This window comes from Mastomys coucha, unplaced genomic scaffold (genome assembly GCF_008632895.1).
Source record: "Mastomys coucha isolate ucsf_1 unplaced genomic scaffold, UCSF_Mcou_1 pScaffold22, whole genome shotgun sequence".
Lineage (NCBI taxonomy): Eukaryota > Metazoa > Chordata > Mammalia > Rodentia > Muridae > Mastomys > Mastomys coucha.
The window spans coordinates 229,662,958-229,686,084 of record NW_022196905.1 but is presented as its reverse complement, the minus strand read 5'-3'; the positions used below and the strand labels follow the sequence as shown (position 1 = coordinate 229,686,084).

Below are 23,127 nucleotides of genomic sequence, written 5' to 3'. Positions count from 1 at the left end.
TTTCTGTGATTTCATTTTTGTTATGAAGGTGATAAACTATTTTTATTTCTCTGTAATTGTTCCAACTGTCTATGCATCTGTATATATTAGTACTGCTTTATTCCTAGTAGAAAAATAGAAGATCATGAATTCAACTGAGTGTTTCTTGATTTATCATGTTATTTCACATGGACACATTCTGTACATCCTTGTTTCAATTACAAAACTATGGTTTTACTTTAGGCTCAGAAAGAACAAAAAAATGGAGATCTTTCATTTTTAGAAAAAGTGGACAGCAAAATTAATAAAGATCTAGATCGTTCCATGAAAGAGCTTCAAGCAACTCATGCAGAAACAGTACAAGAACTTGAAAAGACAAGAAATATGTTAATTATGCAACATAAAATAAATAAAGACTATCAGGTACTATCAGACACTAACTTGAAAAGGTATACTTACTGTGATATTCTCCCGATGATTGTCTTCTCAGAGAAATGTTTTATGTTATCTATTGTTACCTATGGTCACCTACTATTAAATATTATTTATACATTCCTGGCATTTAGTCCTGTAACTATAGAGTTGAGATAAATAGTTTAAAAACAAATGATTTAAGCCTTGGCTTTGGAGGAGCCTAGTGGCAGTAATGTCACCTGTATTCAGTATTGTCACAGTTTTCATGGAGGAACAGTCACCATCCTCAAGCCCACCAAGCTGTCCAGGACAGCACTTTGTAATAAGGAGATCCATCTACAGCAAAGGAAGCCACCACACCGTCAGCTATCTGGCAGGCAGACACCATGGTTTAGAGTCCCCGATAGCCATCCAAGAGATGTTAAAATCACCCTGGTTCTAAAAATTAACTAGAAGTGCTTGATTCCTAGCATGGTAGCTTTAAATTTTTATCTAGAAATGTTTGAATCCTAGCATGGTAGCTTTAAAGCTGCATCTTAAAATGCTTGGCTCAAAGGCACTCTGACAGATGCAAATAGGATAATCATAAGCACTGAACCTTTCTGTCTCTTATTTTTAGATGGAAGTTGAAACAGTGACTCAGAAGATGGAAAATTTGCAACAAGATTATGAACTCAAAGTGGAACAATATGTTCATCTTCTTGATATCAGGGCTGCACGCATCCAAAAGCTTGAAGGTACAATGTGCACAGTTTTATGGCAGTTGAAAATGCCTTCCAAACCCTTGCTCACAGCATCTTCCTGCTCATTTTTCCCCCAAATTTGAAGCTGGAATAAGTTACCAGAAAGACTATTTCATCTGATCTTTTCTACTCAGGAATTTTTAGTAGGATTTTTCAAGAATTTACTGTTTTCAAATTCAGGATCATAGGCAAGATTTTAAAGCACTATATAAAGAAAGTGTCACAGACTTTGTGATTTTTTTTTTCTTCTATGCACCATGTATACCTTAGTCACCTTTATGTGCCAGCTCTGTGCTAGATTCACTCTGCCCATTCCTAGTACCAGTTCTTGTTCCTGGCCTAAACTTCCTTTCTTCCTTGACATCACAATGTTAAATATCCTACTGTGTCACACAATCTAATTTGGTGCTTAGCATGGCAGGAAGCTGGCTCTGATTGACTCAAATACCAATCCTTTACCTGAAATACTCTCATAGTGATTTTCAAACTTTAGCAAATAGGGAAATCATCTAAGAAAGCTGTGTGTGGCAGTATACACATGTAATCCCAGCTTTTCAAAGGATGATGTGGGAGGAATCCAGGTCCAAAGCTCACTTGGTCACAATGATGAGTTCTCGGGCAACCTGGGCTATCTAGAAATCTATTTTAAGAAGATATCTAAACACAGAAGGTGCCATACAGTCTCCAGCTGTTTCTGCACTTTGCATTTCAAGTGACAGTTATCTCTATGCAGATAGTTATCTTCTCCCAGCTAGAAGCCAGAACAATCCTTGGCTTCTTTCTGTCACTTTCCCTACCTCCTGTGTGTGTGTGTGTGTGTGTGTGTGTGTGTGTGTGTGTGTGTGTGTGTGTGCGCGCGCGCGCGCACACGCGCGTGCGCGCGCGCGCAATGGCTTCATATTTTCTTTGTGAAGTCTGTGCATCTTGGAGAAAGAATGGGTATTATAGTGTCATTGATAGTTGTTATGGTGTAAGTATCTTCCCTAGAGTTTCTGCATTGGAAACTTAACCCCAAATGGAACCAAGCTGTCAGACAGCATGTTTAAGATTCAGGTATATCATTTGACTCTGCTCTCAAGAATTGATCAATGCCACTACCATGGAAGTCGAGTTCTTTATTAAACAGTGGGTTTATTGTAAGTGAATGTGGTCCCTTCTACGTTGGGATAGCATAACGAGAAGGCCCTTGCCAAATACAGAACATTCAACTTGAACTTGTCAGCCCTTACAAGTAACTAGAAGAAGTAAATTTCTTATGTAGGAATATGGCTCAGTGATAGAATACATGTTTAACCTGTACAGTATCCTGGGCTCTGGTCTCCAGTAACAAAAAGAAAATAAAGCAAGTGATCTTTGTTTCTTTAAAATTACCTGAGCCGGGCGGTGGTGGCGCACGCCTTTAATCCCAGCCCTTAGGAGGCAGAGGCAGGAGGATTTCTGAGTTTGAGGCCAGCCTGGTCTACAGAGTGAGTTCCAGGACAGCCACGGCTATACAGAGAAACCCTGTCTCTAAAAAACAAAAACAAAAAACAAATAAAATTACCTGGACTCAAATATTCTGTGATGGCATTACAAAACGATTAAGACAATGCTTCCTGCGTTTCCTGGACACACATTCTTTCCAGCACTAGCCTATGTGGTCTGAGTTCCTTAAAGGCAGGCTTCAGCTTCCCCATCTGTGTTCCTACTGCCTAGCAGTTTGCTTAGGATCCTTAGAGGCTTGATTATGTTCATGGAGTGAATCGTTGATTATAGGGGTCAGGCAAAGCATGCCTGTTTATAAAGGCTTACAAAGACTTGAATGAAAATTCTTCACTCCCTTTTAACCAAGAAAATTGCATTAAACAAATTTTATTGATTACTACTTGGAAAAAAAGGTACAGGGTGCTCTTTGACTTCTGGAAAGTTCTGTTCAGTCAAATAAAGACACTTAGTTCTTCTTCAGAGACAAGAAGTTCTCAAAGTACAGTCTGAGAACCCCCAAGGCTCTCCTAAACTGATGCAGAAGTCTGTAAGGATAAAACTAAGCTTATCATGGCATTAATAATGTTACTTTTTTCATTTTTATTTTCTTACAAGTTTATAATGGGGCTTCTCAGGGACTATATGACATCTGATAACATGACACATTAAGCACGACCACAGATTCATATTCCAGGTGTTTTCTATTAAATCAAGACCCTAAAGACATTTGTAAAAATATTTTTAAAAATTTTTTTTAAAGTTGAAAATATTAAAATTATGTCACTTATCACATTTTTTGGAAATTACAACTTTGAAAGAATAAATACTATGATTTGCATTAACATCCAATAGATGATTATTATATATATTAAAATATTTAAAATTAATATTTAAATATTTAAAATTAATTTTTTTCTATTCATTATGATCAATAACAATAAGTATAAATAGACTTTTGGGATCCTCAGTAACTTTTAGGAGTGTAAAGTCGCTGGTGAGATAGGCAACTCAAGTACTGAAGATAGTGTGCATGAGAGAGGCTGGTGTTCAGCATTGTAGAACCCAGCAAACTAGCAGAAAAGAAAACCCCAGAGAATGGGGAGAAAATGAGAGAAGGAGGGGACAATAGTTTAAAACAGCAGTTATCAGCTGGAAACAAAAAGAAATCAGAAAGCCTGGCAGTGCCAGATCTAGAGCTGAACTACTTCCTGATACCATTTGAAGAGGATCTCACGGAGGGAAAGAAGGAGTATCTGTCTGTCTGTCTGTTTGTTTGTTTGTTTTTTCCGAGACAGGGTTTCTCTGTATAGCCCTGGCTGTCCTGGAACTCACTCTGTAGACCAGGCTGGCCTCGAACTCAGAAATCCACCTGCCTCTGCCTCCCAAGTGCTGGGATTAAAGGTGTGCGCCACCACTGCCCAGCTAATAAAGAGTGTCTTTTAGGAGAAGTTGGAGACACATTTTATTCCAAGCTGTGCATATAGGAAGATTCATCACCAATAAAAATTAACCTTATAAAATGTAACTGGTATACCTTTAACTGCACAGTTACAGAATAAATTTATTTCGTTTAGGCCTATGAAGCTATTGCCGTAATCAAGATTACCTGCCCCAAAGTAGAAGCAGGCATGTCTTATTCAGCTAAAGAGGTGGTATCCAGAAAAAGAGAGATTGACTTTGTAAGAGGAAAGCTAGCGGATACGGCAGAGCTGGAGGAGTGCATGGTGCCTGTGACCTCAGCTCTGACTCGCCTTTCGTTTCCCTATTCCTGGCTAAGGCTGCCTTACAACTGTAGGTGTAATGCTGTTCATTTTCAATCTTTAACTGTAAACTGATGTATTACAGTTGCATGTATTTTGAAGTTGTGATTTGTTGTTTAATGACTAGTGTTAAAGCAAGTCTTGAGAGTTTTGGTTGTTGTTAATGAGCACCATTTGCTCATTAACATATAGTACAGTACAGTTATAGACTGTAAGATCGAGAATATTCACTGAAAGCACCCAGACATCCGGCCACTGCCGAAGCTCGTTTGCATCTACACATGTCAGCATGTTAACATCTCTAAACTGTATCTTCTCTTGCAGCCCAGTTAAAGGATATTGCCTATGGCACTAAGCAGTACAAATTTAAACCAGAAATCATGCCAGATGACTCTGTTGATGAATTTGATGAAACCATCCACCTAGAACGAGGAGAAAATCTATTTGAAATCCACATCAACAAAGTCACCTTTTCTTCTGAAGTCCTGCGGGCATCTGGTGATAAAGAGCTTGTCACTTTCTGTACCTACGCTTTCTACGACTTTGAACTGCAGACAACTCCCATAGTGCAAGGCCTTTACCCAGAATATAACTTCACTTCTCAGTATCTTGTCCATGTCAATGACTTATTTTTGCAGTACATTCAGAAGAACACTGTCACTCTGGAGCTCCACCAAGCCTACAGCACAGATTATGAAACAATTGCAGCGTGTCAGTTGAGATTCCATGAGATTCTAGAAAAAAGCGGTAGAATTTTTTGCACAACAAGCTTAGTTGGTAAGTACAGTTTATGATCTTTGAATGTTGTTTCATTTTGCTTTGTTTTGTTTGAGACAGGGTGTCTTTGTATAGCCCTGGCTTTCCTGGAACTCACCCTAGAGACCAGGCTGGCCTCGAACTCAGAAATGCGCCTGCCTCTGCCTCCTAAGTGCTAGGATTAAAGGTGTGTGCCACCACTGTCTAGCTAAATTACTCTTATTTTACAACTAAGGGCATTTTGTGTAGGGACAGTGATCTTTCTCACAGGTGACTGGACTATCTTCAGTGTCATGAATGATGGTGCAGAATAGCTATTAATACTTACAGCCATTATGAATGGCCATTAAGCTTACAAAGTCAAATGTTTGCTTTGATAGTAATACTCTTGCTTAATTAAAATGTTATTTGTACTACATTCTTCATGCTTCTAAAGACATGCCAACACTGGTCCTACATTCTACGAATAGTAGTTAGTGACAAATAAGGCAGACAAAGGCTATGCCTAGAGGGGAAGAGAAGCACGCACGTATGGCATACACACACGCATCAACTGTAAAGCTCAGAGTAGCCACCACAGGCGTATGGTATGTAAAGAAGAGAAGCAACTAAGGTTAAAAAAGCTCTAGCAGACATACAAGTTATGTGCAGTAGAGACTTACCACCGGCACACTTCACAGGAAAGATGATCCCAGTTCATCTGGATGCTCCCCCAATGTCTGAGCACATAACTGAAATCATCTCCAATTTTCAGAATCTCCAAAAGAAATCATCCTAACACTTCATCTATTTGATTTTTTTTAATTTCACATATTTTCCTTTTCATATACTTGTTGCAGTAGTGTTTTTACTTCACAATATTGAAAAATTAGGGTTTTACTTATTTCCCATTGTATATTCATCTAATTTTAATTATACGTGTATTATTGGGAAATCTATTTTATTTAAAACTCTTTTAAATTCTTTTTTACTCTTATGTTTACACTCATTTCTTCTACCAAAATACTTTTAATTAATTTATTATTTTTAATTTAACAATTTTATATTTGTATGTGCTTGTATGCATATACATACAATGTATATTCAGTACCCATTACCCTCTTTCATCCCCCCCCCCATATGCTTTTGACCATGATTACAGGACAAGCAAATATTCCCTCCCATAGAGCAGTCCCCAAATCCATTCATATAGCAGTTGGTTACCCCCAAACCAACCATGGCACTGTCACACCAGTGGGCATTTCTTGCCCAGCAGGTTAGGATCATAAGCATGTAAAGTACACACAGGGTGCTCAGTGACGACTTTTCTCCTTGCATCCATAACACCGTCTGGCACTTTGGAAGCTAGCCATCAGAGGGAAGCGTCCAGTTTAGGTCTAGGTTCTTTCTCCTGTGTCCTGTATTCAGAGTGTGTGGTGACTCCACCAATAGTGTGTTACCATTTAGTTCTGGGGACAAGAGCAATGGCCATAGCCTGCATTGTTTTCAGATACTCTGGAGCGACCCTAGATGACAACTCAGAGAGATGTATTCAGCACCTGGCACAGAGACTTGTGTTTAAAAAAAAAAAAAGAGGGAGCATATGGTCTAACCATGTGGGGACTTCTATTCAAGTCCTTAATGTTTTTAATTACGTTTTTCTTACCTTATAAAGTAGCAGGGTTTTTATAGCTCTCTGTCACCATTGATTGTGTGTAGCCTTTTCTCTCTACTATATCTCTAGTGATCTTTTTTATCTTATTGGTTTGGGAGTTTTTATATTAGTCGTATTCTTATAATGTTCTAATGTTTTTTAAGCTTTCTTGTTTGGGAAAGGAATCTCGTTGTTGTTGTTGTTGTTGTTGTTGTTGTTGTTGCCTCTTGTTTTCTCTTCCCATTCACAACATTCTTCCTAGCCCCGTCTTTTTCCAGTCTTTAACCCTGATCTCTTAGTTTACCCTTTCCCTGCCTCCTTTTTTAAAAACGATTTATTTATTTTTATGAGTACAGTGTTGCTGTCTTCAGACACACCAGAAGAAGGCATAAGATCTTATTACAGATGGTTGTGAGCCACCATGTGGTTGCTGGGAACTGAACTCAGGACCTCTGGAAGAGCAGTCAGTGCTCTTAACTGCTGAGTCATCTGTCCAGGTCTCTGCCTCCTTTATATTGTTTCTACTTCCACGTTTCCCCTAAACAGTGTTTAACTTGATAGCACACTCCACAATAATTTCCCATCTGCCATGGTGGCTGCTGATGAGATAGTGGACTGTAATTGATTTAAGTTGCCTTTGCTCTCTGGTACTAGGGAATGGGCCCTCAAGTGTAGGCTGCTCAATAAGGAAATCCTCAAATAAAACTGGGATCAATAGCCAAGCAAATAGAAACACAAATCACAGACAAGAAACAAGAAAAGGCAAGAAGCACGACTCCTCAAAAATCACAAGTCCTTAACTCTTTACTGCTGGATGCCAACATACTCCAGAAGGTGAAAGTATAGGTGAGAATGCCAAGGGCTCACTAATAAAAATTACTAGTAGCCATAAAGAAGATACACAGACAAGAAGATTAATTCAGTTTAGAACCTGGAGAAAAAAATTCAGCAACACTGAGAAAAAAGTCAGCAAAATGGATAAAAAAAAATCTAACAAGAAAATTAAGATTTGCAGGGGGTGATGAAAGCAGAGAGATAGTAAAAATCCACAGTGGAAAATGTCACCAATAGACTAGACTCAGCTAGAGGAGAAAATATCAGGGGTGGGGACAAGATCAAGGAAATACTACATTTAAATATAAGTAGAGAAAGAGGCCCCCACCCCCAGCCCCAGCCCCACAGCTGTATGTTTCCATTCATTGTCCTGCCTCCCAACACTACCTGATCATGCCCCTTTTTTCCTCTCCAAATCTCCTCTCCTACCCAGGTCCCTCCCTCTTCCTTGCCTGATTATTTTCTTCCCCCTTCTTAAGTGGGACTGAAGCATCCTCACTTAGGCCTTCCTTCTTGTTAAACTTCATATGGTCCGTGAATTGTATCATTGGTTAGTATCCACTTATCAGTGAGTACATACCATGCATATCCTTTTGGGTCTGGGTTACCTCACTTAGGATGGTATTTTCTAGTTCCCCCATTTGCCTAAAAAATTCAGGATGTCATTGCTTTTTTAAATAACTGAATAGTATTCCATTGTGTAAATGAACCACAGTTTCTGTATCCATTCATCCATTCAGGAACACCTGGGATGTTTCTTTCTAGCTTCTGGCTATTACGAATAAGGCTGCTATGAACATAGTGGAGCACATGTCCTTGTGGTATAGTAGATCATCTCTTGGGTATATGCTCAAGAGTTGTATAGCTGGGTCCTCAGGTAAAACTATTTCCAATGTTCTGAGGAACCGCCAGACTGATTTCCAGAATGGTTGTACCAGTTTGCAATTCCACCAGCAATGGAGGAGTGTTCCTCTTTCTCCACATCCTCAACAGCATGTGCTGTCACCTGAGTTTTTGATCTTAGACATTCTGATTGGTGTGAGGTGGAATCTCAAGGTTGTTTTGATTTGCATTTCTCTGTTGAACATTTCTTTAAGTGCTTCTCAGCCATTTGGGATTCTTCTGTTGAGAATTCTCTGTTTAGCTCTGTACCCCATTTTTTAATTGGGTGTTTGGTTTCTGGAGGTTAACTTCTTGATTTCTTTATATATTTTGGATATTAGCCCTCTATCAGATGTGGGGTTAGTAAAGATCCTTTCCAAATCTATAGGTTGCCATTTTGTCCTATTGACAGTGTCCTTTGCCTTACAGAAGCTTTTCAGTTTCATAAGGTCCCATTTGTCAATTGTTGATTGTAGAGCCTGAGCCATTGGTGTTCTGTTCAGGAAAATTTCCCCTGTGCCAATGCATTTGACAATATTTTCTACTTTTTCTTTTATTAGATTGAGTGTATCTGGTTTTATGTTAAGGTCCTTGATCCAGTTGGACTTGAGCTTTGTAGAAGATAATATATGTAGATCAATTTGCATTTTTCTACATGCAGACTGGCAGTTAGACCAGCACCATTTGTTGAAGATGCTTTCTTTTTTCCACTGTATGATTTTGGCTTCTTTGTCAAAGATCAAGTGTCCATAGGTGTGGGGGCTTATTTCTGGGTCTTCAATTCTATTCCATTAATTAGCCTGTCTGTCTCTGTACCAATACCATTCGGTTTTTATCACTATGAGAAATAGTCATAGGCAAGTCTCACCACAGTGCCCAGGAACTCTTATGCAACAAGACAGAGCTGAGAATCTGAAGGGTAAAAGGGGCTTCCTTCATCAGCACTGCCTGCTGCACTGTTCACACCAACCAAGACATGGAACCAAGCAGACAAAAGCACACACATGGACTTTCTCTCATTCAGCTGTAAAGAAGGATGCAATTATAATATATATAGGAAAACTGGTGGAGCTAGGGATCATTATGCTAAGAGAAATAAGCCAGATTCCAAAGGCACATACTGTGTTTTTTCTCATATGAGAATTTGATGTTTAAATGTGTGCATGTGTGTGTTTATGTTTATATGACATGCAAGTAGAAGAGATGTGGGAATAAGAGGGCAGTGTGATAAGTGGTCATGTAAACCGGGCATTAGAGAAGAAGGAGAGCAGGGTCAGGGAGGATCCAGAGAAGTGGAGGGACAAATACAATCAAAGTATCAGTGTATACATCTGAAAATGTCACAGAAAACCCATAACTGTATGTGCCTACTAAAACAAAATTAACAAGATGATGTTTAAAATCATGATTTGACCTCATTTTATTAGGCAGGGGGAGGGTGGTAAGAAAAGTAGATACATTTATTAATTTCAGCCTGTTCATTAGCTGTTCCCTCAAGATTTGTTGGGCTGAGGGTATAGATAAAGTGCTTTCATATTATGTACAAAACCCTAGATTTGATATCTACCACATGGCATGCAGGTCTGTAACCCCAGTACTTGGGAGGTAGAGGCAGGAGGATCAGAAGTTCAAGGTCATGGTGAGTTTGAGCCCAGCCTCAGCTAGACACCCGTCTCAAAAAGGAAAAAAAAAAAAAAAAGATATTTGCCAAGCTGTTGAATGTGACCAATGCCTGAGCATTGGAAATCTTCAAAAGGTTGGGTTCAGGGAGAGGAGGAAAAAGGAGCAGCTAAGAAAATGGTGGCCAGGAAAACTTGAGCATGTGGTCATCCAGGAACCAAGTAAGAGGCCTCTGAAGGAGAAGGGAGGGCGACTTAGTGTCTGAATAGGGCTTCTATTTAGTGATTGAGTGACTCACTGCTTAGATAATAGAGTCCTCAGAAATCAAAATACTTACGTGCTTTTATCCCCTCCTGTCCTTAGCCATCCCAGAATCTCACGAAAGGCTACAAGTTCATCCAAAGACACCTTAAGTACATACAAGTAAATATGTCTGTAGTAGTACTCTTCTTTCGGGGCTTTTAAAAATAATGGTAGATATTAAATATTTTTTAGTATTAATGGTGAAGTCCATTTGTAAGAAGAAATAAGTAAGCATGGTATACTTAATAAAGTAATGTTAAGAAAAAGTTATAGAATTTTCTTTTTGACAAGTGTTTAGAATCCATATGTACTAGTCCCTTGTGAAGAAGTATTTTGAAGGCATCTGCAGTCCTTGCCCTTAAGAAACCTCTGTGGTATACATACTGCACACTTTGTGAACAGACAGACTGACTGCTCAGTGCAGTAAGGACACACAGCTCTACAGTGAAAGCTTAGGGCTGTTAAATCATCCAGAAGCTACGAGCAAAGTCTTGGTAGAGAAAGAAGATGCCTGAGTAGAGTGCACATGGAGCATACCACTCAAGGCCACATTGACAGTGCTGTTCTTTGGCATTCTGTGACCTCTTCCATATGCTTGTGGTCCATCGAAGAAGTGGAAGGATGCCAAAGATCCCTCAAAAGTTGAATCAGAATGTGGAATGTCATATTTATAATTTTGAGGTTGTATATTGTAAATGTCAGGCTAGATTGAGTCTAACTTGTTTAAAGAAAAGTACCACAGTATCCAAAAGAATCTGTAGAGTATCTGATCCACTGTTTGGATTTTTCTTTATATGCAAGATTGAAATGATACCAGTTGAAATAGCTCAATCGTAGGTTGACATGGCTCTTTAATATTTAACATGCAGTGAAACTCATACTCCAGACGTAACTTCATCTGTCATTTGCCAAGCAAACATCATTTGTGCAAGTCATATTATTTCACTCTGTATAAAGTTTATGCCTTTAATATATAATACCATTGGTATATTTTACTCGCATATATTCTCATTTATGTGACTATTTTAACAGTGGTCATGCATTGATTATATGTAGGAACTAAAGGAGACATCCCAAATTTTGGCACAGTAGAATACTGGTTCCGATTAAGAGTTCCCATGGATCAAGCTATTCGACTTTATCGAGAACGGGCAAAGGCATTAGGATACATAACATCAAATTTTAAGAAGCCAGAGAAAATGCAATTGGTAAGCTTGTTTGACTGTAAGACCCTTTTATAGCACAGGAATCTGCACTATCTCCTCATATCCTGTGCTTTAAACTAAAATTGTTCTTTTTATACTGGCATCAAGTGGCTTGTTTAACCTTTTATTTTAGAATAATGAGACTCTCAGGAAGTAACAGGACCATTAGAGCTGGCTTGTGTATGCTTTGCTACATTCTCCTAGTTACAGCACAGTCCTGAAAAATGAAAGTCAAGCTGGGGATTGGGGGTGCATGAGTGGTACCCCAGCTCTTCAGAAGACTGGTGGCATAAGACTAGCCTGGGCAACTTCACAAGACCCTGCCCGAATCATTTAAAAAAAAAAAAAAAAGGCTAAAGATGTAGTTCAGTGGTAGAGTGCTTGCCTAGCATGTACATTACCAGGCTCTTGGTTCACTCCCCATTGCTGAAAAACAAAACAAAGACAAGAAATTTACATGGGGTACCATTAACTGAGCTCCATACCTTATTAAGAGTGCATCAGTATTTGCACAGTCATTTGTGTGTTCATTCTGCACAGTGTTATTGCCTGTAGATATTCACTAAACCACTGCAAGACACAGAGGTGTTCCACTGATACAAAGGAATTCCCCTGTACTCCCCAAGTCACTTTTAGACACTTTTAGAAAATATAACTAGAGAAGTGTTACTACAGTTAAGAGAGCTTCATCAGTGAATTCTATTCTTAAAGAAATAACTATTGTATCACTCTAGGCTTCTTTCAAACGGTTTCATATCAATAGATTTTTGAAATGCAAAGTAGAATACAAAATCAATATTTTGTTGCTGAAAACCTGGAGTTTAAATGCAATTTTCCATTCCCCAAACTATATTTCTTTGAATATTAATAACCACATTTTCAACTGGTTCCAAGAGCCAGTAAATGCACTGAACCAAGTTTCATAGAACTCTGGAGTTGATGACCTTTTATGTAGAACATGAATGTCAAAGGGAGACAAAGCATGTGGCATCAGGGAGAGGGCACCGTAGAAAAAGGTTGAAATGTGTGCAGTCGGAATTTCCATGACGAGGCCAGGTTTACGTTAGGTGATCACATTTCCTCTAGTAGTCCACCGTTATGATTAAGCTCTATCCCCTTGGCCCCTATTGGACCAGACAGACTTTGCCTTCTGAGAGCAAAGAAAAGCAAGACTCTCCATGCCTGGAACATATAAAATTTGGAGCTGTTGGCAGCCATCTTCTACCATGTCAGTCAACAAAGTAAAATATACAAAGTAAGAAGAAGAATGATAAGCCAGTATTCAGAGAAAAGTGGAGAGCAGACAAAGTCACTTCCGGTGTTTTCCCAAATGTATGAGCTTCTTAGGGACCAACCAAATTTCTGTTGTACAGATCCATGAAGTATCCCTGTAATGTTATATGAAATTGTCATCTTTGTTACTTTTGCTGGGTGTATTTTCCTTGACTTCATCTTCAATGTAGATTCTCAAACCAAAGGGGACATGACACCTGCTTCCTAGAGATCACCTTCCTGTAGTGTTCTTCACAGCACACCTTGAAAGAATGTTGCAGAGACGACAATTAGTGTTCCCTTGGCTTTCAGCTTTAATGGATTGATTTGGCAGGGGTGGAGGAGGGGACACTTTAAAACTCATTCCACTGAGCTTCCTTTGTTAAGTGTAAGCTCACCTGGATAAGCAGTCTTATACCTGTGCGGTTTCCTGCTGCACACCACCAGAGGTCTCCACTAGAGGCTCTGTGATCAGCATCTCTTGCTCAGTCCAGGTTTGGCACTGCAGAAGGGAGCACAGTATAAAATTCTCCAATGCTAAACTAAATGAGACCCTGGAACACTAGCATTTCTTTGTCTTAGATCATCTCAGCCATAAAAGATTTATCACTTTCTACAAATGTTTTCTAACATCTCGTGTTTCCAAGAGGGATGTAGAATAGTTTCCAGCTCTGCCCCATGCCTTTGCTCATCTCATCTGGAATACTCCCCTAATCCAGCATTTTCCCCTGTCAGTCCTACCTTACACCACACTCTGGGTGAGCATGTGAGTCTCCTCTAGTTAGGACATTCTCCAGACCCATCACTCACTTAGCTCATCAGTTATTGCACAGAGTTAAAGAACATCGCATTAACTTTTGTCATATTTGATTTTGAGACCATTTTCTACAAATATCCTTGGTTCTAGCATTAGCTTCTGGTAGCACAGGATGTGTACCCTCACATGTGCCTGGCTTCTCATCATACTGTTCTGAAACATGTCAGTTTTGAGTCTTTTTTGCTGAGAAAATAAACTTTGATATGAAAGTATATAGTTTTGTCCATTTACAAACTTTTGTTTGGAGGTTGGAAGCTGATAATTATATTTAATTGCATTATTTCTATAATATAAATATATATATGTTCTTCCAGTTGAGTCAGCAAGCAGCCACAACTGCTCAGATCAGTTCAGCAGAGTCCACAGACGGCAACTTAAATGAACTTCACATTACAGTAAGATGTTGCACCAACCTGCAGTCCCGAGCAAGCCACCTACAGCCACACGCATATGTTGTGTACAAGTTTTTTGATTTTCCAGACCATGATACAGCCATCATTCCCAGTAGCAATGATCCACAGTTTGATGACCACATGTGTTTCCCAGTGCCAATGAATCTGGACTTGGACCGATACCTTAAGTCAGAGTCTCTGAGCTTTTATGTTTTTGATGATAGCGATTCCCAGGAGAATATTTACATGGGAAAAGTCAATGTGCCTCTCATTTCCCTAGCACATGACAGGTGTATCTCAGGTAAGAGTATGTTCTTGATTCTATAAAATTGTAAAAGCAAACCTAAAAGTATACCTTAGTGTCACAGCTATGATTTATTAGCAACTAATTTTCCTAACCTTAAACAAATTTATACTTCAGGTCTATAATACTATTTGTATTTTTAGTTATTTCCTTGCTTGAAACCATAGCATTTTCTGTGTTTGAGAGTGTTTGTAGTGTACTTAAAAGTAATACTAACTTGATTACATTAAAATATAAGAAGTCTAATGTTTTCTCTCTTTCCTTTTGTGTTGTTACTGCCATATATATGTACATAGGATGCCTATATTTTGACATTTTTATTGGTGTATATTAATTGCACAAAATAATGATTTACATTATGACATTTTCATATATGCATGTAACATGCTGTGGTTAGTCACCTCTCTTCCCCATTACTGTCTTTCCTCCCTACCCTGCCACTTTTGCACATAGATATTAAATACAACAATGAGGGGTTCTAATTGTTTTCTGTAATCTTGTGATGAAGTGAAGAGAAAGGGCAGGCTGTAATTATAGGCATTTATGATATTTACCTGTATAGTTACTGTTCAGAGTATGTATTGATTCCTGTAGATTGACTTATATCCTTACCATGCAGTCATTTCCTTGCCCCATTCAGCTCTGCCTCAGCCCTTTAGGATATATATCTTGTGTGTTATGAACCCAACAATATATATATTTTTTTTTTTTTGGTTTTTTGAGACAGGGTTTCTCTGTATAGCCCTGGCTGTCCTGGAACTCACTCTGTAGACCAGGCTGGCCTCGAACTCAGAAATCCACCTGCCTCTGCCTCCTAAGTGCTGGGATTAAAAGCGTGCACTACCACTGCCCGGCTCCAACAATATAATTTATAATTACTGGTTTATATACTTATCTTTTAAACAGTTAAGAGGAGAAAAGAAAAAATATTTACATGATCACTTATAGCTTTGTATGCAGTTGCGCTGTTGGTCCCTATCAGATGTGTAGATCTGAGTTTATCATCATGTGTCTTTTTCTTTCAGCCTGAAGAAAACTTACCTAATATGAGCTGGAAGTCAGGTCTGCTGCTAGCAAGTGGTTTCAGTCACTGTAATCTTGATATAGTTTTTATTTGAATTTTTTAGATAATCTTGCTGGCTAGTAGTTTGATTTTTAGGTTCCGGTTTTTTTTTGTTATTTTACACCGTGTAGTACAACAAACCACTGTCCGTGGGAAGCCAATTATTCTAGGAAGCCGCCTACTGACATTGACCTTATTGTGGGTCTCATGAACATGATGCTGTCTTGAAGGTTTTGTTTGAGAATTTGAGTAGTTTGTGACTTGATGTGTTTCTTCTTGTATTTCTTCTGCTTGCAGTTTATCGAGAGACCTCTTCAGCCACTATTCATATTCAGCTAGATACAACCCATTTCTGGAATTGGATGTTTTACTTGGTGGTGAAAGAGATCTAGTTGGGGCATTGTCTCCACCCTTTATTTGGTGACTTCATGAAGACTTCTTTCAAATATGTATATATTTTAGGAGGCTTCTAGGGGAGCAGGTTTCCATATGACCCCTCAGATAGCCTTTAGTATTAGTCATCCCTCCCCATGCTCTCTCTCTCTCTTCCCTTTCTTATCCACCCCTCCCCATTTAATCCTTCCACTACATCCTCCTTCCTGCCTCTCCAATCTAATAATCCATTTCTCCTTCCTTGAGAGATCTTCCCTTCCCCCAATTCTCTTACTCGATATATAAACTCTGTGGTCATATATGCCTATTAAATGTTTAGAAAGTCATATACACATATAAGAGAAACATATAAAATTTGTCTTTTGGGGTCTAGACTACCTCACTCAGGAATTTTTGGGTTTTGGTTTTGGTTTTGGTTTTGTCTTGTTTTTTAGCCCCATCTATTTACCTGAATTTTTCATAATTTTGGTTTCTTTAATAACTTAGTAATATTCTGTTATGCAGTATAGTATATTTTCACATTCATTCATTAGTTGGTGGACATGTAAGCTATATCTAATTTCTTGCTCTTATATGGAGATCAGTGATAAACCTGGATAATCAAGTCTTTCTATAGTAGGATATAGAGTCCTTGGGTATATGATCCAGAGTAGTATAACTAGATCTTGACGTAGACCTATTGCCAGCCTCTTAAAAAACTGCCACATTAATTTCCATTGTGGTCGTACAAGTTTGCACTCTCATGAGCAATGAGTAAAGGTTCCTGTTCCCAACATCCTTGACAATATGAACTGTCATTTGCTTTATTGATCTTGGTGATTCTGACTGGTATAAGATGAAATCCCAAAGTAATTTTGATTCACATTTACCTGATGACTAAGGATGTTGAACATTTTAAGTATTTCTTGGTCATTTGTGTTTCATCCTTTGAAAATTCTCTGCTTTAGATATACACCCCCATTTTTTAAAATTGGCTTGTTTTCTTGATGTCGAGGGTTCTTCATATTGCTTTGTATATTTTAAATACAAACCTTCTATCAGATGTGAAATTGCTAATGTTTTTTAAAGAAAGCCATTCTACTACTTTACCTTTGCTGTGGTCCTTTACCATACACAAGCTTCTTAGTTTCATGAGGCCATCCAATTTATTAGTTGCTGACTTAGTGCCTGTGCCATCACTGTTCTGTTTACAAAGTCTTTTCCTGTACCTTTGAGTTTAAGACTATTCCCCAGTTCCCCTTCTGTAAGATTCAAAGTATCTGGTCCTTGATCCATGTGAAGCTGAGTTTTATGCAGGGTGATAAATATAGACTAATTTGCTTTGTTCATCATGCAGGCATCCAGTTTGACCAGCTCCATTTGCTCAAGGTGCTGCCTTTTTCCAGTGTGTGTTTTTGGATTCTTTGTCAAAACTTAGCTGTCCATAGGTGTGTGGACTTACATCTGGGTCTTCAATTCCATTGATCAACATGTCTGTTTTTGTCCCAATACAATGCTGTTTGTATTACTATAGACCTGTAGTACAACATGAAATCTGGGAAGGTGATACCACCAGCATGTTATTATTGTTGTTGTTTGTTTTGTTTTGTTTTGTTTTTTTGTTTTTTTATTTGAGATTATTTTAGTTATCCTGGGTTTGTGTATGTGTATGTTTCCATATGAAGCTGAAATTTATTTTTTCGATTTCTGTGAAGAATGTTGAAATTTTGATGGGGATTGCACTGAATCTGTAGATTGATTTTGGTAGGATGGTCATTTCCACTTTATAAATTCGTGAGCATGGGAGATCTTTCCATCTTCTATCTTCTTCAGTTTCTTTCTTCTGTATCTTTCACTTGCATGGTTAGATTTATCCCAATATACTTTATGTTAGCTGAGGCTGTTAAAGGTGTGGTGTCCCTGGTTTCTCCCTCAGAACCCTTTGTCATTTGTGTATATAGAAGTGCTACTGATTTTTATGAGTGAATTTTGTATCCAGCTACTTTGCTGAAGGTGTTTATCAGCTATAGGAGTTTCCCAGTGAAATTTTTAGAGTCACTTAATGTATACTATCACATCATTTACAAATAAAGATACTTTGACTTCTTCCTTCCCAATTTGTATCCTTTTAATCTCCTTAATTGCCTTATTGCTCTAGCTAAGACTTCAAGTACAATATTGAATAGATATGGAGAGAGTGGACAACCTTATCTTGTTCCTGATTTTAGTTGAATTGCTTTGAGTTGGTCTCCATTTATTATGAAGGGGTGTTGGGTTTTACACAACACCCCTATGTACACAAATATCAAAGCTTTTTGGGGGTCATCTAATGATATAATCATGTGGAGTTTTGGCTTGTTTATGTGGTGGATTACATTTATCAATTTATGGATATTGAGCCATTCCTGCATCTCTGGGATGAAGCCTACTTAATCATGGTGGATGATCTTCTTGATGTGTTCTTGGATTTGGTTTGCAAGTGTTTTATTGAGAATTTTTGCATCTATGTTCAAAAGGGAAATTAGTTGTCATTCTCTTTATTGTATCTGTACAAGGTTTCAGTAGCAGAGTAACTGTGGCCTTGCAAAACAAATTGGGCAGTGTTCTTTCTATTTATATTTTCTAGAATAATTTGAAGAGTATTGGCATTAACTCTTTTGGTCTGGTAGAACTCTGTTCTAAAATCATCATCTGACCCTGAGCCTCTTTTATTGGGAGACTTTTAGTTACTGCGTCTACTTCACTAGGGGCTCTAGGTCTGCTGGAATTGCTACCTGGTGTTGCACTAACTTTGGTAAGTGGTGTGGATCAAGAAAATTACACATTTCTTTTAGATTTTCCAATTTGGTATAGTTTTTTTTAAGTATGTTTTAAGATTCTTTAGATTTTATCAGTGTCTGTTGTTAAATCTACTTTCCATGTCTAATTTTGTAAGCTTGGATATTCTCTTTCTGTCTTTTAATTTGTATAAAGGTTTGTCAATCTTAATGATTTTTTCAAAGAAACAATTCTTTGCTTCATTGATTCTTTGTATGTTTTAATTCTATTTTATTGATTTCAGCCCTGAATTTTTTTTTTTCTTTTTGTCTGTCTATTCCTTTTTGGGTGTGATTTTTTTTTTCTTTTCTTCTAGAGCTTTCAGAAGTGCTGTTAAGTTACTAGTATGATATCTGATTTTTTGTTTGGATGGTTTTTTGAGACAGGGTTTCTCTGTATAACCCTGGCTGTCTGGAACTTGCCTTATAGACCAGGCTGGCCTCAAACTCACAGAGATCCACCTGTCTCTGCCTCTCAAGTTCTGGTATTTAAAGGAGTGTGCCACCACACCTGGCTCCTCACCTTTTTTTTCCTTAGAGGCACTTGGTACCATAATTGGGCCTCTTAGAACAGCCTTCTTTACATCTCATAAGTTTTAATGTCTTGTGTAATGATTTTCTTTTTTTAAAAAGATTTATTTATTTATTATTTATTTATTTATTATTTATTTATTTATTTATTATGTGTATGTACACTGTAGCTGTCTTCAGACACCCCAGAAGAGGGCATCAGATCTCATTACAGATGGTTGAGAGCCACCATGTGGTTGCTGGGATTTGAACTCATGACCTTCAGAAGAGCAGTCAGTGCTATTAACCGCTGAGCCATCTCTCCAGCCCCCTTTGTAATTATTTTCATTCAGTTCTAGAAAGTGTTTAATTTACATAAACCCATTTTTATTCAATAATGAATTATTCACTTTCCATGAGTTTGTAAGTTTTCTGTTTATGATATGCAAATTTAATCTTAAATTTTAAAAGTGGTCAGATAGGATGCAGGTGTTATTTCAATTTTCTTATTATATCTGTTGAGACTTACTCTGTGTCCAAATATGTGGTCAGTTTTGGAGAAACTGCCAGGAGTGCTGGCAAGAGGATATATTCTTTTATTTTTAGGTGAAAGTCTATAAATATCTGTTAGTACCATTTAGTTTATAATAGCTAGCTCCAACATTTCTGTTTAGTTTTTGTCTGGATGATTTATCTATTGCTAGGAGCAAGGTATTTAAGTCTCCCATTATTAGTGTGTGAGGGTTAATATGTGACTTAACTTGTAGTAGTATTTCTTTTATGAACTTGGGTGCCCTTGTGCTTGGTGCATAGATGTTAAGGATTACAGTGACCTCTTGGTGAGTCTTTTTTCCTTTGATTAGTTTATAGTGTCCTTCCCTATCTCTTCTGATTAATTTTGGGTTGAAGTCTATCTTGTAAGATATTAAAAGGGGTTTCACCAGCTTGTTTCTTAGGTCTCCTTGCTTGGAATATCTTTTTCCAACCCTTTATCCTGAAGTCATGTCTAGCCTTAATGTTACAATTTATTTCTTGGTGCAGCAGAAAGATGGATCCTGTTTTTACATCCATTTTGTTAGTCTTTTGACTTTTTATTGGGGAATTTGGACTATTGATGTTTCAAGATACCAATGATGAGTGACTGCTGATTCCTGTTATTTTGTTGTTACTGCTGGTGGTGGTGTTTGTGCATTTCCATTCTTTTGATTTTCCTGGTCTGTGATTATTTATTTCCTGTGTTTTCTTTCATGTAGGTAACCTCTTTAGGTTAATAAGAGAAATCTATAGACTTGTAGGAAGATACTGCTTAAATTTTGCTTTATCATAGAATGTCTTGGGATTTTTTTCCCATCTATGATGATTGAAGGTTTTACTGGATATAGTAATTTGAGAAGGCATTTGTGGTCTCTTAGATCCTTTAGTACATCTCATTGGGCCCTTTTGGTTTATAGAGTCTCCATTGAGAAGTCAGGTTTAATTCTAATAGGTCTGCCTTTATATATTCCTAGGTCTTTTTCACTTATAGCTTTTAATATTCTTTCTTTGTTCTATACATTTGGGGGAGGCACATTCTAGGTTAAAAGTTTCTAGGTACTAGGACCTGGTACTTGGGAATGGGGATGGCCTAGGAGTGAGGGCTTAGGGGGGTCTACAAGTACAGAGAAAAGGAGTGTGTTCCACTAGAATCTGCTTAGTTTCCTGGGAATGAGGACAGAGAGTGAGACAAGGCCACAACAGGGAGTCTGCTACAGAGCTGGAGGTGAGAGTAGGGGATTGGGAAGAGAAGAGAAGAGAAGGTCAAGATCCAATTAAGCTACCTGCTTTCCTAGGTGCGACCTGTGGGTTCCCAGAGAGTGCCTGCTGCAGCTAGGGGCTAGGAAGAAATAATGAGTGGGGTTAAAAAAAAAAAAAAGTTTGGAGGGGGAGGTCTGTGTGTTCTATTTGTGGGAGCAGGGAGGGGGCAAGGCAGCAGCAGGGAGCCTGCAGCAGAGCTGGGAGTTCAAAAGGAGGACTGGATTTGGAGGAGAGGAAAGAGAGGTGGAGATCTGCAGTTAGCCTACTTCTTTCCCTGGCCTGGGAGTCAGGCTTTCCCAGAGAATGCTTGCTGGTGTTAGAGGCTGGGGTCATAGGATAAATCTGAGGAATGATGGATGGAGGAAGAGGTCTCTGTACTTTATTAGAAATAGAGTCAGAAAGGAAGGGGGACCTCAGGAAATGTTCTACTGAAGAGCTGGGGATAAGACTAGGGGACTGGACTTGGAGAACCAGTGGGAGAGGTGAAAATCCAGTTAGGCACCTGCTTTCCTGGTCTTTGGGCTCCCAGGGCTCCACTGTAATTCCTAAAATAACAAAGCTTCACTCAGGCATTAGAAAATGATTTTTATAATTTGCAGGAATATTTGAGTTAATGGATAAGGAAAAGCATGCTGCAGGAACTATCCAAGTTACATTGAAGTGGAAATTCACCTACCTTCCACCAAGTGGATCAATAACTACTGAAGACCTTGGGAAGTTCATTTGCAGAGAAGAGCCAGAGGCCATTCAGAGACTACCTCCAACGTCCTCAGATGTTCCATCAGTTGTAGTGAGTAACAGTGACTTTTGATTTCATTCAAAATACTTTGAATATAAACTTAATAGCCAAATAATTGCACCCAAACCTAGCTGGTCTCAATATAATATAATATAAAATATAATGACTATCATAGTCTGACATACTGTTTTATTTTAGGCACCAAAACCTAAACCAAGACAGCGTTTAACATTTGTGAACAAAAAGGTCTCTTTTGTGGATACCATGTCACACCCAAGTCCTGTAAGTAATAAATACCTCGAATGCCGATTTTCCCTTTTCTGAATCAAGTACTGGAGAGTATAGACTATCCTACTGTACGTTTGACATAAGCAGAGACAGTAAGCACCGTCCATCTTTACTGTGGTACAAGGTTTTAGTGTTTGATAGTGTTCCATGACCCTATATCCCTTTCCAGCTTCCCACTGAGTTTCTTGATCTTATACAGTCAATCATGTATCTTCCTAAAACTACTCTTGTAATTAATATAAAATAACATACATGATTTTTCCCATTAATTCAAGGAGACTTCTCCTCCCCCTAAAGATATAAAGGACAATTCTCCAGAAGTAGGACCAAAATCAGAAAATGATATACCAGCTGCTGTATATCCTTCCAAGGTATGCCTTTGTATTAAAATTATTTTGAAAGGTTTATTTTGGAGCTTAAAAGGCTTTGTCTTGTGTGTTAGACCTGATTCAAGAATTCGTAGCATTTTCCCTACATTTGAATATGACTTTTTTATGATAGGTTTTTTTAGTGATAAGTTCAATAGATATGGTTGTTTATATATTGGTAGGAAATACATATGTTTATAAACTAAAATCAATATAAAAGTCATTTTGAGATTAGTACATATTTTAGTTTTGTTTAATTTTGTTGAGACAGGATTTTATGTATGCCAGGCTGGTCTCAAACTCACTGTGTATCTATGGATGACTTTGGATTTGTATCCTCCAACTTCTACCTCCATGTGATAGTATTGCAGACATGTACCACCTCACCAGGCTAAATCAATCCTTCATTCTTAGCATATATTTAGATTTTTATTGACCTGTGTGTTTTCAACTGTTTATATAATCTCAGTGACTATTTACTAGGGAGTCTTTAATAGCTGTGTAGCATATCTCCATGTGTTTTGCTGAGTAGCAATGGCAGTTGTAAAGGTGGAAAGATGGTTAGAGAAGTGGTGGTGGTGGTAACAGTACTGGTAGTGGTGGTGGAGGAGGAAGAAGAGAGGAGGAGGAAGAAAGGTGGTGGTGGAAGAGGAAGAGAGGTGGAGGAGGAGGAAGAGAGGTGGAGAAGGAGGAAGAGAGGTGGAGGAGGAGGAAGAGAGGTGGAGGAGGAGGAAGAGAGGTGGTAAAAGAGGAAGAAAGGTGGAGGAGGAGGAAGAGAGGTGGAGAAGGAGGAAGAGAG

General features: G+C 38.3%; 1 protein-coding gene and 1 long non-coding RNA gene across 10 annotated transcripts in view; one reads left to right on the top strand and one right to left on the bottom strand.

Annotated features, from left to right (window-relative positions):
• The window catches only part of Rpgrip1l (RPGRIP1 like), a 100,604-nt gene that overhangs the window by 39,547 nt on the left and 37,930 nt on the right, over positions 1-23,127 (top strand). For 8 of the 9 annotated variants that reach the window (XM_031340837.1, XM_031340842.1, XM_031340840.1 and 5 more), the window contains 8 exons: positions 223-402; positions 1,013-1,130; positions 4,685-5,137; positions 11,445-11,596; positions 13,997-14,375; positions 21,533-21,723; positions 21,871-21,954; positions 22,236-22,331. In XM_031340837.1, the coding sequence (XP_031196697.1) occupies positions 223-402; positions 1,013-1,130; positions 4,685-5,137; positions 11,445-11,596; positions 13,997-14,375; positions 21,533-21,723; positions 21,871-21,954; positions 22,236-22,331 (1,653 nt within the window). The remainder of the gene's footprint in view (positions 1-222; positions 403-1,012; positions 1,131-4,684; positions 5,138-11,444; positions 11,597-13,996; positions 14,376-21,532; positions 21,724-21,870; positions 21,955-22,235; positions 22,332-23,127) is intronic. The other variant, XM_031340846.1, reaches the window with a different exon arrangement.
• Positions 11,223-23,127, bottom strand: part of LOC116069850 — an 88,829-nt gene continuing 76,924 nt past the window's right edge. The window contains exons 6-7 of the long non-coding RNA XR_004110160.1: positions 13,284-13,367; positions 11,223-13,128 (exon numbers count right to left, since the gene is read on the bottom strand). This is a non-coding gene — a long non-coding RNA (uncharacterized LOC116069850). The remainder of the gene's footprint in view (positions 13,129-13,283; positions 13,368-23,127) is intronic.